The sequence below is a fragment of the Perissodus microlepis genome, chromosome 5 (assembly GCF_051167445.1).
Source record: "Perissodus microlepis isolate ML-2025 ecotype Zambia chromosome 5, ASM5116744v1, whole genome shotgun sequence".
NCBI classification, from domain to species: Eukaryota; Metazoa; Chordata; class Actinopteri; order Cichliformes; family Cichlidae; genus Perissodus; species Perissodus microlepis.
Window position 1 is genome coordinate 28,928,768 of NC_140465.1, and position 17,005 is coordinate 28,945,772.

At 40.1% G+C, this 17,005-nt stretch overlaps 1 protein-coding gene across 18 annotated transcripts in view; it reads left to right on the plus strand.

Annotated features, from left to right (window-relative positions):
• Nucleotides 1–556: 556 nt before the first annotated feature.
• eif4g3a (eukaryotic translation initiation factor 4 gamma, 3a) overlaps nt 557–17,005 on the plus strand; it is a 68,996-nt gene continuing 52,547 nt past the window's right edge. For 12 of the 18 annotated variants that reach the window (XM_084929190.1, XM_084929200.1, XM_084929202.1 and 9 more), the window contains exons 1-2: nt 557–1,190; nt 15,254–15,326. In XM_084929190.1, coding sequence (XP_084785316.1) covers nt 1,015–1,190; nt 15,254–15,326 — 249 coding nt within the window. In that variant the 5' untranslated portion in view covers nt 557–1,014. The remainder of the gene's footprint in view (nt 1,191–15,253; nt 15,327–17,005) is intronic. The other 6 variants (XM_084929199.1, XM_084929203.1, XM_084929208.1 and 3 more) reach the window with 3 other exon arrangements.

The window sequence follows — 17,005 nt, forward strand, 5'->3', positions numbered from 1 at the left end:
CCCAGGTCATAATGCACAAGTTTGGTCGATTTGGGTTGCATTTAGTCCCAAATTTGTTTGATATTCGTGCACTTAAAAGGGGTGAATTAGGAACAATGAATTGGGATCTTTTAATTCGTGATTAAATTCACTGGTCATGCCTACTTGAGATCACATTGGGATGTGACTTATGAAGTAAATCAGTTGAGCATTCTTGATCTAAGGGAAATGCCTTGCGACGCAAACGCGAGAACGGTAGATGGCAGTGATAACACACAAGTGTTAACGCACAGCGCTGGTACTTCAATAGCCGAATACGTAAGATGATTATTTTTGTCCATACAGACACCTAATTTACTATAAACACCTGTGCAATCTCATTAATTTATTTTAATAGTAATAAAAGGAGCCGGGTTTGTTACAGTTAGCAGTTACAGTCGTGATGAGACCGTTATTAATTCTAATTTCAAACTGGATTTTAAAATAGTGAAAAACTGATTTGGAACACATTTGGGGAGCATCAGCCACGCCGTTTTCGTGTTTTGATTGAAGGTTAGTTGATTACCCGAGCGATTCCGTAACTGGCCGAGGATTGCCGAATCATCTGTCCTGCCCGGACTGCTGGAAGCGGCCGCAACGCCATGTTGGCGAAGTCTCTCATCTATGTGCGAAAAAAATGATAGAAAACACACTTGCCGAGAAGAAAAGGTAGATCGCCGAGGGAGGTTGAAGATCGCGGCGATTGTTTTTTTTTTTAAACAGAAACGAACCGAGCCGGATCCGCAGAGGTTCCGGACGGGTGAGGGAGGCTAAACCTCCCACCGTCCCCATGAATAGCACCGCTGATCCTAACAGCGACTTTCCATGAAAAAAGACGTTTGTGTTGCTATTCGAGCTTCGTTATCCCAGTTCGTTAAAGGGATTTTGGGGCCTGCTTCAAGAATCCGCAACGCTTGCTCTATGTATGCAGGCTAGGCGCTGTTTGCATCAGTATTTATTAAGATATTGTTTTTATTTGTTATTGATTTTTTTGCGATGAGTTTGCCACCGAAAGTGGTCCCCAAACCCGCCGCTGTCGCAGTTAGCGGACCTGGAAGTGGCCCCTCTCCGTCGAGCCAACTGCGGGCTACCCTGACCTCCGTGTCTCTGCCGCCGGGAGCCCCAACTGCTCCTCAGCCCGGCGCTGTTCAGCCACCCCAGTATCCTTTGACGTGGGTAACGCAGACATTACTTGTGTTTTCATGCATAATTTTCCCCTGTGACTGTAGCACATACAGATGTTTAATTAGTGATTAATAGCAGAGGTTGGACGTGGGGATGATGGTTTCGTTTGGAGGGAGCTGGGAGGGGAGGGACAATTAGCTAGCTAACTGTGCTAACGTTAGCTCCCGAAGCCGGTTGTCAAAGCTAACGGAGATGCGAGTTTAATTTTGGGGGGAGTTGACGCCACACCACTGATTATCAGATATAACTGGCATGTTCCAATAAAAGTGGTGGTACATGATAATGTTAAATAGAGGTACTATTAGGTACAGTAAAGCTTTATCACCGTATCTCAACACCGGTTACCGGCTTTGTTCAGCTTTGGTTGTTGACTAGCAAGGTGCAGTTATTGCACGGTGCCAGCTAGTTAATGCTAGCAAGTGCCCAAGTCCGTCAATGCAGGGTCGCAAAGCAGTGCAGCTTCCTGTGGCTTTATTATATGTAACGGAGCTAATGGTACTTGCCTAAGATTTAGGCCCGGCTTGTGGGAAATGGACACAGCTTCCAGTTTTACATTAACGTTTTGTTTATTTGTGCATCCGGAGAGGCCTGTCAGTGCCAGAGCTGAGCTGTCATGGTGACAGCGGTCAGAAAGATGCTCGCTTGTTTTAATGACCGTCTTGACTCTTATAATGAAGTCTGGTTTGGTATGATTACAGTCAGCTGAGAAATCTCTTTAAAATTCCTTCACAACCATTTCTGTTTGTTCTCCTGAGAATCTGTCTCCAAATATTTAACAGGCACTGTGTAATTATATATAAAAAGTTTATAATAATAATTATTACGGCCTTGTGCTCTTACTCTCCTTTGGGTGTACTAGGGGATGGCCCAGTTTTAATCTCTACCCTCAATTTGGTGAAGTCATAGTGGTTATGTCAGCTTGTGTTTTATTTACAGCATGGTGTCAGTAGTGTGTGTGTGAGAGGATTAAGTTGATGTCTCCTGGCTGCCGGTGGCAGAGAGATGTATCTGTTTTGTGATCTGACAGCTTCTGCTGTGGCTTTGGGGTGTGATGGCTCAACCTGATTTCCTGCCTCCCACAGTCAGAGCCGCCTTGTGTTTATGACATCTGTAAGGGGCACCAGGTTGCTGGTTGTAGCAGGTGGTAGTATAAAGGTCCCTCTTGATTTGTTGCATGTTGTGATTTTTTTGATTTGTCTGTCAGTAAACCAGACACAACAGAAAAGATTAACATTCTCTTTATCTGCTGTGCCATGGCCTCTTTTGACTCTCAAGCTCTTTGTAATTGGTGCTACATTTGCTTAACCTACTTTCAGGTGCATGATAGTGAGGGCCTACTGACTGAGTACAAAAATACACCACCTCCACTTATCCATTTTAAACTTTGTTTAAGAAAGACAGATAACAGGAATCCACTTTTTGCGTGTAACTGTAAGTTATGGTTATTAAAAATTAGCTTAACCATGCTGCCTTATTTGGTATGATGTGCTATTGCTGGTTACTTTATGAGATTATTTGAGATTAAATTTGTGGTAAAACTGACTTGAATTAATGTGATTTTTAGAGGGAAAAGATTTTATAATGTCCCTGTAGCTAGTTATGGCAACAAGATTAAACTGCCAGGACCTCTCTCCCTGAGTGGCGTCCACTTTGCACTGAACCCCAGTGGCTCCTCTGGATGGAAGGCTCATAGAAGGGTGGGTTCATGTGGCTCTTTCGGGCTGGGCCCACCGAAGGTCCTCTTATAGGCCTGATTCCTGCGTGGGGCCCCGGAATCCTGGGCAGGGCAAATGGCTTCACTGAATTCCTTTTCTTTAGCGGGGTTTTCTGAATCACACTTAGTCTGGTCCCTCACCTAAGATAAGTTTGTCTAGGGAGGTCCTACTAGGGGCAAATAACTCATGACAACAAAGCTTCTGGGACCACTTGGGCATGGAGACCCCACCCGCACTCCCCTACATATCCCATGACCCAGCACCATGGTAAGGTAGAGCCCTTCACATAGATGAGCGGCAAATGAGATGGTTCAGGCACCTGACAAGGAGGCTGTCCTTGGCATCTTGGTGTTTTGGGTTTGTCCATATTAGGAGGAGACCCAGAGCCAACCTCAGGACACTCTTGAGAGATTACCTTGGTGTCCTCCTAGGAAGAACTGGCAGAGGTGACTGATAAGGGACACTATTATACTGTGACCCTATAACCCAGATCAGTGTCAGAAAATGGATAGGGTTCACAATGAGTATTACTTTCACTGAAATTCTGATCATTCCTTGTTCTTTTGTTATTGATTGATTAAAAAAAATGCCTGGTATGGCACGTTAACTTCTTTTCAGCTCTTAAGCAATAAAAAAGACGCTTTGGGCTCTCTTCAAAAGAGAAATAATCAGACCAATGATAAACAAATATTTTCAATTATTTTTATTGATTTTTGATTTAATTTAGTGAAGCATAAAATACACTTTAGTCTATCCAGAGAGCAGAAATGCAATTGTCAATTCACTTTGACAATGCACTATTTTTAAATACATCATACACAGCAGGAAGGTCCCACATGGTACAGGTTTTTTATTACTCTTTTGTAGTATTTTATATACGTTATCATTATTATTATTGTTATTGAAACCACTCAGTTTAGTGTTGGGCTCTAAAAACAACTTGGGTATATTCAGAAAAAGATCATTTTACACCTGTTGCCACTTCAAAGCCCTGTTTTCTTGTTGTTTTCAACATATATGCTGCAGACAGGAAATAGAATTTCTTTTGAAATATATAAGTGTCAAAGTCATGCTGGCTGATGTCATTCAGCAGGATAAACAAACTCAAGGAGACGAGTAAATGTTGGTTCCGATGTTTGACCGATGAATGTGGGTGTGTATTTGTTGATGGTGTAGGTTCAAGAGGTGATCACCTCGGTAGTTATTTTGGAGTCTGCATTCTGCAGTGGTTTTGTATTAAATTTTATCACGAGGAAATAGCAGTCTAAATTAAACTGTATCTGCATCAAATTAGTGAAGTTAACAGTAAAATAAACTAAGCCAATTTCTTCTGGGCCTTCCCTGTTACTTCACAGATTCCTGTGAATACACTAGACTGTACAGCGTTTGAGTTTTATGTCTGTATGTAAACAGACCATCTGAGTGTCGCCACTAGGCTGACCTCTCACTCTGTTGTGACCTCTAAGGTCAGGAGAGTGGGATCATATTACTCTCTGTCTGGCCTTGTGTGTGGGAATTTCTTCTTTGGCGAAGTTGCTGTGTGTCATTGTGGTTCCTGTGGGGGAACATGTGTGTGATGGAGGAGTGGGGGGGCAGTTTGTCTGTTCCTGGTTGCCAGAGAGGCCCCGAGCGCATGCGTCTGCTGCTACACTTGCCAGACAATGGCACTGCTGCTTAGCATTCAGAGAGAGAGAGGCCAAGGTGGCGCTTCCCACCATCTGCCAACAAAGGGCCAGGTCACCCAGCCTGCCTCAGCCCCCCCTCATTTCCTTCCATCCCCCCTCAGCTCACCTCACCCCACTGCTGAGCCAGCTGAGAAAACTGAGGGTTTCTCCTTATTTTTTTGCCCCCTGATCTTTTTTGTTGGTTCCCCTATCTAACTCCACAATTTCTAGACTTGCTCCTTTTTGTCTTTAGAATTTTAATAGTTTTTAAAATAGTGGTTGTGCCCTTAATATTAAAAAAAAGAAGTGTCTTGAAAATTCCTGTAGAAGCCACTTGACTGCTGTCTTTATATGCCTCTGGGAACTTATTTACTTAGTTATTTTGAAGCAGGATCTAAAATCAGCTGTTATTTCAGTGGTCAGCAGGAGATGAACATTGAACATGAAGATGATTGAGCGTGCATCAAGGCTGCATACAAGATTTACTTTATTTATCCCAAAGATGCGAAATACATGTTACAGCAGTCTGAACAGTGGAATATGACATTTACAAAGCTCATAAATACACAAAAGAAAGAAGCACAGGGTAAATAAAAAATAATAATTATAGGAGGTCATTTAAAAAGGTAAAAATAATACAACTCAACTCAAATAAGTCAAAACAAATATATACTGGTATGTGGTGTAAGGTAGTCGTGTAGTGTAGTTGAAATAGAGGGTGCTTCTGTGCCCAGTAACTCAGTGGTGTTGAAAGATTTTATGGCAAAATTTCCTGGTGCAGATCTGTCAATAATTGCAGAAAACAGCCTATATGCTAGAGTGTCGTTAGCTTTTTTTTTTGTTATATGTTGTCTTTTGATAACACCTTTGCAGCATATCGACCTAACATGGTACCTACAGTTTAGCTATCTGCGATTTGTTCTGCGCTGGGAAGCGATCTGCTTACATCCTCTGTATTAGATCAGATCCTTTGATGTGTACCAATGCCTCAATAACTGGTTTTTAGGCAGTTGGAGTAATAGTGTTTGGTTGATGTAAAATTCTAAGGCACACTTGGACTTGCATCAACTATCGCAGTAAGTGGTGCAGAGGGTGATTATTTCAGTGACCCACTCTTTATATAGAGAATCAGTAGTATAATTTGATAAAAACCTGCTGAAAGGGTTTGCGGACTTTGCCCCAACAAGGTTTTCCCCCCTGGGATTTGCACGTCTGTCACCATCTTTGCTGTTGCATAATCCACCCATAAATTTCCAAGGATTCTTTGAGTGGCATGTCTCTCTCCCTTAATGTGGCCAGGCATGCAGTCACACTCAATGCTATGCACCTATGTAATGTATGTACCCAGCTGGTGGTTCTCACAGAACAGGAGTCCTGTATTTCAGGACAGGTGTGTGCAGCCTGCATGAGAAGATATTCTCATGAGCTCACTCACTGTGGGATGTTATAAATAAACTGCTGAGTTGTTATGAGCCAGCATTCAGGGCCGTTCTTTCCAAAGAGGGCGTGGCCTGTTGTAGAAGACGTCCTGTCAGTTCTCTCCCGGCATTACTATCTGAAGTGACATTTCCACATCATTGTGTATATTGCTTCTGTATTTACTTCTGCTAGAGCATTTCAGACACATCCTGGAATTAGTGGAAAACTGATATTTTCTTATCATGGACACACTGCTTTCAGCTGTTCTTATAATACTGTGCTTGGAGAGCCATCTCACCCACATGATGATGTTCTAAGGTCAGTGATAAAGTTGTTTATGTACTCCTGTCAGCAGGTAGTGCTATTACTTTTTCCATTAAAATTTAGATTTTTGTGTAGGTGCAAGAATTTAGACTTTGCCCTAAAATTGTACAAATTCAGTGCACTACAGCTAAATAATTGCTTAATTTGTGTGAAGTTGAGAAGGGCTTTTTCAGCATGTAAGATCTGGGAAATTGTTGTTTGCATACTTTGTTGATTTTGTGCTAAGCAGATTGAGTATTTGAGGACTTTGGTAGCACTTTTTGTTTTGAGAGCCCAAATCATCCAATTTTTATGGGTTACTTCTCTATCTTTCTTGCACACAGATTCTTATGAAAATTCATTACTGACAATAAAATTAATCAAAATACATCACATCAAACAAATTCGCATTTCCTCAATTTTCACAGAAAATAAGTGTTGCTGCAAATAAATGGTTACTTGGTAACAGTAAGTAAGGGCTGTAGTTTTTACCTTGGCAGCATTTTAGAGAGCTTCCTTTCAGCTTATATACAGTGTAGACGTACTGTTGAAAATTCCTCTTAAAACACAGCCATGTCTTAAGCTTTAAAATTATTATTTAAAGTTTGAATGACAGCCTTGACCTTTGCAGATTTTATGTTAGGATCATATAACCTATATAAAAGGTGGATGTAGTTTCCATGTCTCAAAAGTGAAGCCAGTGCCAAACTGAAGTGTATATTTTTTTTCATTGGCTAGCAGGAAGTGACTATTGTGGTTTCAAAAAGAAGCACCTTTTTGGAAGCCTATGGGAAAACTGCCCTTTGCTTCAATTGATCTGATGGCCTCAGACTTTACTGATAAGTGTATGTACTCAGTTGCAGCTTGTAAGGCTCATTGAATACAAAATAATATATTTCTTGGGGTCAATTGTTGTCCTCCAAAAGTTTTAAAAAGTAATTAAAGCTGAGGCAGGCCTCCTGCTTATGTCATTGACAAGTTGTTATCATATTAGTGTGCTTTGTCTCATTACTCAGTGTTCACATTCAGTTTTAAACACTAAAATGCTGACTGCATAAACCAATGCCATGCCAAGAAAACCACATCTGTCTTTTATTTTCAGTCTATCATGTAGTGCTAAGTTATCAGCTAATATTAGGGATCTTGGTTTGTAAAGTGAATCCACAGATTTTGTGGGTGTATTGTATAGATACCTGCTATTTTAATTTTAATTAGGCACTCACCCAAATTGGAGAACACATTTCTTGGGCCATATTATTTGTTAGATATTTGCAGTTCACCCTTGAGTTCACTAGCCCCAATAATGAATAATGTAAAGCTTTAATTTTAAGAGCAAGTTAATGAAAATTCACCCTTGAGACCAAAACCATTTTTTATACCAGGTTGTAAACATGCTTATTTTTGCCCCAACTGGCCATTCAAGGAACTGCATTTTTTAAGGTACATTGTGTAATGACTGACTCTTCAGTAAATATAAATAACTCTTTCTCCACCAGCATTACGTCAGTCCTCAGAAAGTGTCATGAGAACTAAGTGCTTTTAGTTGGTCAAATTCATAGTTAGTTGTAACTTACCTAATGTAAGTCTTTGAAAGACATTATTTCTCATATAGGCACTCTGTTAGAAACATAGCTTTTATATAAATGATGGTTAGAGCTAGGGCTGGGCCATATTATACCGTTCACGGTAATACCGGTATAATGTTAGGCAACGATAGGAAAATGAAATATCGAGATAGAATATGAGTAAAACGCGCATGCGCAGTGCCTTTGTTTTCATACGCACATGGCCGATTGTTGAGTGAAACAGATGAACCAGAATTGGTTTGTAAAAATGGTGCAACTTCAGTGATGTGGAACTGGTTTGGTGTTTGTCCGTCAGATACACGACAAAGCACATTTTTTTGCAGAACATGCAAGCGGCCGTCGTTATTGTCGTATTTGTCGGACTAAGATGCTCTTAAATCTGGGAGTAATCTGGGTCCTAAACTCCGTATGCTTCAGGTCAAACGAACACTGCAGCATCACTGAGAGTTAAAAACTGTTTCATTTTTTTCATCTTTAATAAAATGATCAGCATTGCTGCTTTACCAGGTGTAACTATGAAGTTTAACTTCCAGGCATCCATGAAAACAAAATGTATTACATTTAACGGAGTTAGAAGTTAGCAGGAAGCTAGCGGAAGTTAGCTCGCTAGTTTCGCTAGTTACCTAAGCATGATATTGCATGTTCTGACTGAGATTTCTGAAAAAATTCAAACGTACAGCTCTGCTATCACGTCCAACACAAATGAAGACAGGAAACTAAACAGCAGTGACGTTTGTAGGGTTACTGAAGTTGGGCTAGCTGGTATATAATGATGTGCTACCTGATCGCTAGCGACACAGCTATGTTAGCATAACATAAACAGTGAAGCTGAAGGATGAACGCTAACACTTTTCCACTTATAAAAGTTAACGTTAAGGTTCCTGATAGTTAGAGACAAATGCAATCGCATGGCAGGATGCTGTAAATGGACTAAACTTCAGTCAGGAAAACAACTGAGATAATCCATCCACAATACAAGGTTAGTCATTAATATACTGCAACAACATGGGAATAGAGCAGCTGCCAGAGAATTCAACATTAATGAATCAATGGTACAGAAGTGGAGGAAGCAAGAAGAATGAGTTTAATAAAGTTTGATTTATCTGACTGCTTTGTTTCGCTTAATGTGCCTTATAATCCCGTGCACCTTATGGTCCGAAAAATACGTACTGCACACTGCAGTTTAATGTTGCAAAGCACCTCTTTTTAACTTCAGTGGATATTATACATGGTTATGCTCAGGATATGTCAGCCCATTTCTACTGGAAATGCCTTTTGGTTAAACTTTAAGCAAGGAATTTGCATTTGCACTGTTACATTTTTATAAAGCTTTAATGTACATAAAAACCAGCTTCTTGTTTAAGTGAAAATAAATGGAAGGTTGTCTTTTTGCGCTAGTAATGTTGTGGAGTTGTATTTTGTCTCGCATCAATTATATCGTCAGTTATATCGTTATCGCAAATTTTCAAATATATATCGTGATAAATATTTTTGGCCATATCGCCCTGCTCTAGTTAGAGCTACTGAGAGATGCTACACACTCATGATAGCCATTTGTCAATGGCAGTCCCACCTAAAAGCCGCATCACAGAATAATTTGCTTGACTACTGTAATGCACTGTTTTTTGGAGTCAGCCAACGATCTCTTGCTCGTCTTCAGCTCATTCAAAATGCTGCTGCCCGCCTCTTAACTGGTACCCACAGCTATTCTGTTCATCACAGAATTAATTTCAAAGTCCTAACACTGGTTTATAAATGCCTTAATGGTCTTGCTCCCCCATACCTTTCTGAGTTACTTCAGCCTTATATTCCTTCACGGACCCTCAGATCAGCTGACCAGCTGCTGTTGGTTGTCCCAAAATCAAGGCTTAAACGTAGAGGAGAACGAGCCTTTTCAGTTTCCAGGCATCTTCGTTTCCTGTTTTTAAAATGCTTTTGAAAACACACCGTTTTTCGATAGCGTTCAGACTGGCTTGAGTTGATATGGTTTTTATGTGTTTTATTATGTTTTATGTGAGTGTCAGTGGTTGTATCTTGTGTTTTACCCTGTGTTTCTGTACAGCACTTTGGGCAAACTTTTTGTTTTTAAACGTGCTATATAAATAAACTGGATTTGGATTTGACATCTTTTCATTTGGTGGTTGGTCACCAGTGGTCATTTTAAGCTTGGTAAAAAGCATCGCCCTTTATTGTATATACCATTCACTCATGGTTCAGTGAGTGGTATCAGTACCTCCAATTAGTTGTCTCTTTAAAGTTAAAGAAAGTTTTGCCTTATGTGCATTTGGTAGTTGCTGATGCATGTCACTGAATGTCAGTCACCTTCTCTTTATGCCCATTACCTCCCTCGCTTGCTACCTGCTACCACATAAATGTGATGTTTTGCTGAATAAAACTTGAAACTAGCTGACAAGCACAAAGGCAAAATTAAAATGTTTATTGAGGTCACAAATAAAGGCAACCAACTGCCATTTTCTCATAGACTTATTTACTTTATTTTTAAACTAGATGAGCTTCTGGCCATTGGAAAAGAATACATGTTTTAATGGTAGATCTGCATTGGCTTCACTTTCCAGGCACGTTATGCTTTGTCCGTCTGGTTTTTTTGTTGTTGTTGTTGTTGTGTTTTTTTGTTTTTTTTTTTGTTTTTTTTTTACAGTCTGTGGCTAGAAGTGGAAACTTTCCTGCCCGTTAATTTAAAATTCGTATCTTTATAAAGAAATACAATTTGTGTTTTAGAGATCCACAACCATAGCTGCTTAAGATATGGTTTGTTACAGTTGAATCCAAAAACCTACCACCTATTGTTCATACTGTAGTGAAAGAGCAGTCTCAGCAACAGCAGTGAGAGCTTTGTGAGCTTCGCTTTTATCCAACTGTGTGTGTGTGTGTGTGTGTGTGTGTGTGTGTGGCCAGTGTGCCAGCAGGGAGGAGGGTTTGTATCTGCACCATCTGGGTCGTCTCCACTCGCTTCCTGTATGTCCACTTTGAGAAGGTACAGGAAGTACTCTGAAATTTGCAGGTAGTCTACGTCATTCAGACGGGCCTGTAGGACTATCATGTAATTTAACATTTTTGCCCAGCAGAATTTCCATGATGTTTATCAGTCATTGCACCACTCTCATTTCCATTAGACCCTCTCTTGCGTCTTTGTTTTGGATACTTGTCGTGATTTCTTGAAGTTGTTAACTTTATAGCTCTGATTCATTCATTTATTCAGGAACGGCATTTATTCAGGATTAGTTTATTGACCTGTATCATCCTCCTGATCAGACGTTTACTATGCGTAAAGCTGTATCTCCTCCTGTCTTCCCCTCTCTGCCTCTTGCACATTCAGCACTTAAGTGGCTTTCCAGTAAGCTAATGATGAAGCAGGGACCGCTGCAGCTTTTCCTTCCTAAATGAAGCTTATAGGTCACTGGAGGGGTCGAGGACAGGGAGTAGTGTTTGATGCTACTTTGGGATCTCAACAAGAAAGATGTGTCTGTTTGTCTGTTTTAGACCAAAAATGTACCTCCCAATATAAGAAACTACACTTTCTTTTTTCCTTTTTCAGAATGAGCAATTTTTACGGCAAATGTTACTATTTCGTTATGGTTAAAAAAAAAAAGTTATAAAAATGTGGTCACTATCTTCAAGTGTCCTTACAGCTGCTTGAGATACAGGTGGTTTGTGATTATATATCTTCAAATATTTCTTGAATCGGTCCATGGGTCAAATGTGAATCCCCCCATTGATGCAATTCTGATCAGCTTGATGTTATAGGTTATATTTCAGCAGCACTGGTACTCTCATTTTTGAACTGTAAGCCTTTAGATTGACATTGTGCTTGGCCTCCTTCCCAAAGCAGACAATTAATGGAGATTAAAAAAAAAGGCTAATGTCTAATTAGTGCAGTCATCTACTGATATGGTTATGCCTGATGCACGCAGTAGAGCATGACTGCAAAGTGTCTGCATCCATCTGGTTGCTCGACCACCCGCATGGAGAGCTTGACATGAATGATGTTTTGTCTGAGGACAGTTTGGTTTCCCTGCACGATCACCTTGATATACCACCGCAGTATTAATTTTCTTCTACAGACTCAATAAACTTAAAATAAACCGGAAGAACTTTTAATATGGAAGGAAAACTAAGAATATGTGAAACCACCATCATTTCTAGTTGCAGATCTAGTTGTAGGGCAGTCGTGGCTCAAGAGTTGGCAGTTCGTCTTGTAATCGGAAGGTTGCCGGGTCGAGCCCGGGCTCCGACAGTCTCGGTCATTGGGTCCTTGGGCAAGACACTTCACCCGTTGCCTACTGGTGGTGGTCAGAGGGCCCGGTGGCGCCAGTGTCCGGCAGCCTCGCCTCTGTCAGTGCACCCCAGGGCAGCTGTGGCTACAATGTAGCTTGCCATCACCAGTGTGTGAATGTGTGTGTGAATGGGTGGATGACTGAATGTAGTGTAAAGCGCTTTGGGGTCCATAGGGACTAAGTAAAGCGCTATACAAATACAGGCCATTTACCATTTTACCATTTACAGATATAGAATTTGGCAAAACCAAAAACTTGTCCAGTTCTCTGATTAAATAAGTGTAGTGGAGTATAATAATCAAACGCTCAAATTTACTCAAAACATAACAATTAAAAAGTGATCGAGCTAAAGAAATGACTCATGTTTTCCCAGCAGCAGGAAAGCAGCATTTATTTATGTGTTGCCTTTCACAGAAAGAAGAGCTTTGCAGAAAGCAATTCAATTTTTTTTAATTTGCATATTATCTTAAAAGAAAATGTATAAAATAAAAGCAGAATGAAATATACCATGGAAAACTTACTTTAAACGTATTCAGAAGCAAACATGTAACAGGGTTAAGAGTAGCAGAATTAAAAGACCAAAGTATATATTTCATAAAAGCTTGTGTGGCACAAAGCATGTTACAGAAAGGTATATCTTGAACTGACTTTTGGCTGCAGGTGATTTCCTTCTCAGACAACAGAAATCTGCATGCTGCCTTTGAGCCGTTTAAATAGTGACTCATTCTTATAATTTGGCGACTGTGGTCAAAAGCTTAGACCTGCCAGTTTTTGGTTTTTTTTTTGGTTTTTTTTCTTACCAGGTGTATCTGCCTCGTCTTCCCCAGTTGTCTTTTTCTCCCTCCTTAGAAGGGTTTGGAATTAAAAGCTGCTTCCAAATTGTCTCTCAGACTTGGTGGTTTCCAACCTCATCAACTCCTTTTATCACTGCTGGCATGGCAATACTGGCAGATGAACTGATAACGTCAAACCTTTGCACACCTGAGTCACACATAATCTTTTCTACATTGTGGTCAGACTTGGATAATCATACAGTTGCACTGACAGAAATCTTGAATCTGAAAGCAAACAATGTTGTAAGAAATGTGGCGTCACTGTTTTCAAATTTCCTTATGGCTGAAATAGCGATGTCCTTTAGATGCAGTTGATTGAAGATTTAGAAATGGCATTTGTGTCAGTCATAGACTGTAAAAAAAAAAGTGTTTGTTGGAGTAGTTAACACTAGGAAGCTTGGTTACCAGCCTATATTCATGAACTGTATGGGTATGATGTAAAGATACACTACCTTCTATCTAATAATACTAAAAAAAACAAACATAAAAACAGTCTGGCACAGCATTTAAATTTAAATTATCACAACTGAAAGACAAACATCTCGGATGGCCTTTATCACACAGCCGCTTGCACCTGTTGCCCTAGTATGTTGAACTCTGCTTTTGCTCCCCACCCTCTGTTTACGGTCTCCACGGCTGTCTGGAGCCCAGCAGAAATACTTTGAACTAATTTTTTACTATTGCAACTTAGAAAATATTGATGTTAGTCACATTTCCTAGAACACTGAGTAATATCATTAAAAATGTAAGGACAAAAGATTCAGTTTCTGTGTATGGTGGTATAAAACGAAGAGAATCCTCTCACGGGAGAAGCGTGACATATTTGCTTAAAAGTGCTTTGTTTCGTTTTCTGTGTATAGTTCATATTTTTCACCTACTTTCGAATGCTGCATTTCTTGGATGTTGCTTTTCTAGTTATCATGTGTAGTCTGCAAATCATTGAAGAAACCTGTCATGTGGGAAATGTTTGCTGTCTGGCTCTCAAAGCACCTATAAAAAGAAGGTGAAAACTGTAAATGCCATCTTCCACGTAGTTTTTGTACTCTTCCTCACATAGACTGTCAAATCATTGTGATGGGACCGAGCTTCTAATTACTCCTAACATCTTTGTATGTGTGTACTGTGTAGTGTGGGTGGGTGTGTGTTTTTTTGTTTTTTTTGTTTTTTTCTTCTTTTTTTTGTCTTCCTTCTCCAAATTCCTCGGTAATGAAACTGATAATGCTTCCTGCTGTGCTTCCGTGTTTTGATTCGCAGCCTTCTCTTTAAATAATTCTTTTCACTCTGTCTTATCTCGTTACGAGTAGCAGTGCTGGCAGGGGTCCCAGAGAGATGACGGGCCCTGCAGGCAAGAGCAGGACTAAGGAAGGGAGTTTAGGGCAAAGGGAGGTGTGATTTGGGTGAAAGGAAGAAAGCCAGACGTTCGGTTTCCCTTAAATCATGTGATCAGCAGTGTGTGAGCCTGTCTGTCGCACACAACTGCCTGAGCAGGTTACTAAACACAGGCCTTCCCTTTTCTGTATGGCTTTTACACATTCCCCCTTTTATCTCTTCTAACATCTCAGTGATGTCTTGATTTATTATGTCTGTCTTAAGCTTTAAAGAAAGTGATCACATACTCTGGTTTCACTGCAAACAATTATTAAACCCTCGAGTGTTATAGATTTTCTTTTGTGCTATGTTGTAGTTTTTGTTTAACCTCTTATTCTTCACACAGCTGAAGGTGAAGGGAATTAATATTAGATGTATTTTGCGCTGTGCTGCCAAATAGTTGTTTCAGTCCTCACTCTTGTGCTCCAGCTGCCCCCCAGCCTGAAGTAGCACAGAAATCCATTTCAGATTTTCCCTTTAACTCTTGCAAAATGGTGAAGGTACATAGTGTACTCTCAGAGATGGGGCATTTTAGGCGGGGTTTGTATGGTTGGAGGGGGGGGGGGGATCCTTGAAATTAAGCTACAGGACATGGGGTCTGAGGGAAGCCCTCTGATGATCTGAATGTATTTAATTAAATTAAACAACTGCAGAACATTTTTCAGTGGATTTGTGGTTTATTTTTTTTATTTTTTTACCTCTTAAACATAACAGATCAGGTCTCTTTGCATGCTTTAATCGGCCATATTTAGACTCAGCAACACCTCTTCTAAAGTATGACAGGAATCTTACCTGTCTGTGACCTAGCAGGATGCCAGTTTTTATCTCCTGTTGCTTGAAGAACTTCCCTTAACATCCTCTTTCCAGAATCCCACGGGTTCAGCCATCACTGGACGAACGAATCTTCCCTACACAGCCTGGAGTCGCTGCAGTCTACAGCGTGAGTCACTGCATGCAGCCCCTCTTTTCAGACACTGTTACATTCATATCCACCTGTATATACTGTATGCTGCAGTGCATATGCAGGAAGGTTACACTTTAAGTAAAAACACACACTGAAGACTCAGATTTGTTGTACTGACTTTATGCTTTTGCACACACTTTTATTATGGTCACATAAGTCACACAAATTATTGCTTATTTTAATTTGGTTACTGAATTTAATGAGGTTGCGTACAACCATTCATTCATGAAGGTAAAACCTGAAAACATATAATAATATTTTTGTAATATGGAATTATGTCATTCTATTTGTTATGTATTATGTCATTGTAATTTTGTGATGTAGTGGTTAACGCAAAACCCGGCCTCAAAGCTCACAAGCTGCTACACTACTAGGATTGTGCCAAATTAACATGTGGATGCCTCTGCTGTTGTGACCGCTTGGGAAATAAAGGAACAGCTGAAAATACCATTATGTATCATAGTTGTTAAGAGAAAATAATCATTCCATTCTGCTGATGTCAGTATGTTTTCATAAAAAATATTCAGTATTTGTTATTTATTGCCAAATTTTGGTGCCTTTAACCAGTGAGCTAGAAGAAGCAAACTGATGGCTGACCTCCTGGCCCCTCTGTGTGTTTTTACCAAAATGCTGTTTTCCTAGGTTTAGACACCAACATTGGTATGGGTTGTTGGGAGTTTAAATCTGAAGCTTTACAGGTATCCCTGAAAACTAGTAAAATGTTCCAGGTATGTATTACAGGAAGAAAAAGACGTCCTGCTGACTCAGCACTCCTCTTTGCCTGTGAAATTAAAGTGAAAGTATTTAATATGTGTGGTAGCAAAAAAGGGGGAAAAAGATACTTAAAATTAAGGATGGACAGATCCAGAATTTTCCAGTTGCTGTACAATGTTGTTATCATGGCCTCAGCTCAATACCAGAGTTATTCACAGCCCAGTACCGCATTATTCAAGTTATTTGTACTAGTTGGAGTTTTTTCAGCTCGATGTAAGAGCAGTAGGCTGCTTCATACTCCTGTCTTACAGTTGTACTCGTTTTTCCTCTTCCTGATCTCACTCTGTTTCACTTTGAGTGCAGAATGGAGCTGAATTCCTGTCGAACTGACAAGAACATGTCATACTAAAAACGTTCCAAAATGGACATAACATGAATGAGAGTCAGAAAGACAGACAGAGATAGCATTCCTCTCCTTGTTGTGTGAGCTTTGCAGTCATGTCCACTTACACGGCCTCAGTTTGCAGTTAAGTACAAAAGTGGAAAAGTTTTGTAAACACATGAAGAAAATCTGTTGCTGCTGCAGGCGTGAAGTACCTCCACACTGCTGCCTTTTGCTGTTAGCATCCTCATACTATTTATCTCCCAGCTTTATGTGGCACAGTAAACAATTTAAAGTTAAATTGAGAAGATTGGCTTGTTGTTACCAAAAGCTGTTCAGTAGGTTAATTTACCTGTCAGTTTGTCATTTTATAATGATGGTGCTACAACATTGCACAACATTATTTGTAGCAATAACAAAGAGAAGGCTTTATGCTGAAACGCAGCAGCAATTTCATCAGCATGGTGACTGTGAACACTTTCTAACCAGAAATCTTTTTTACTCTTTTCGATGTTAAGAGTGCCAAAGACTATAATGGTGGAGATCCTGTTTGCTGTCA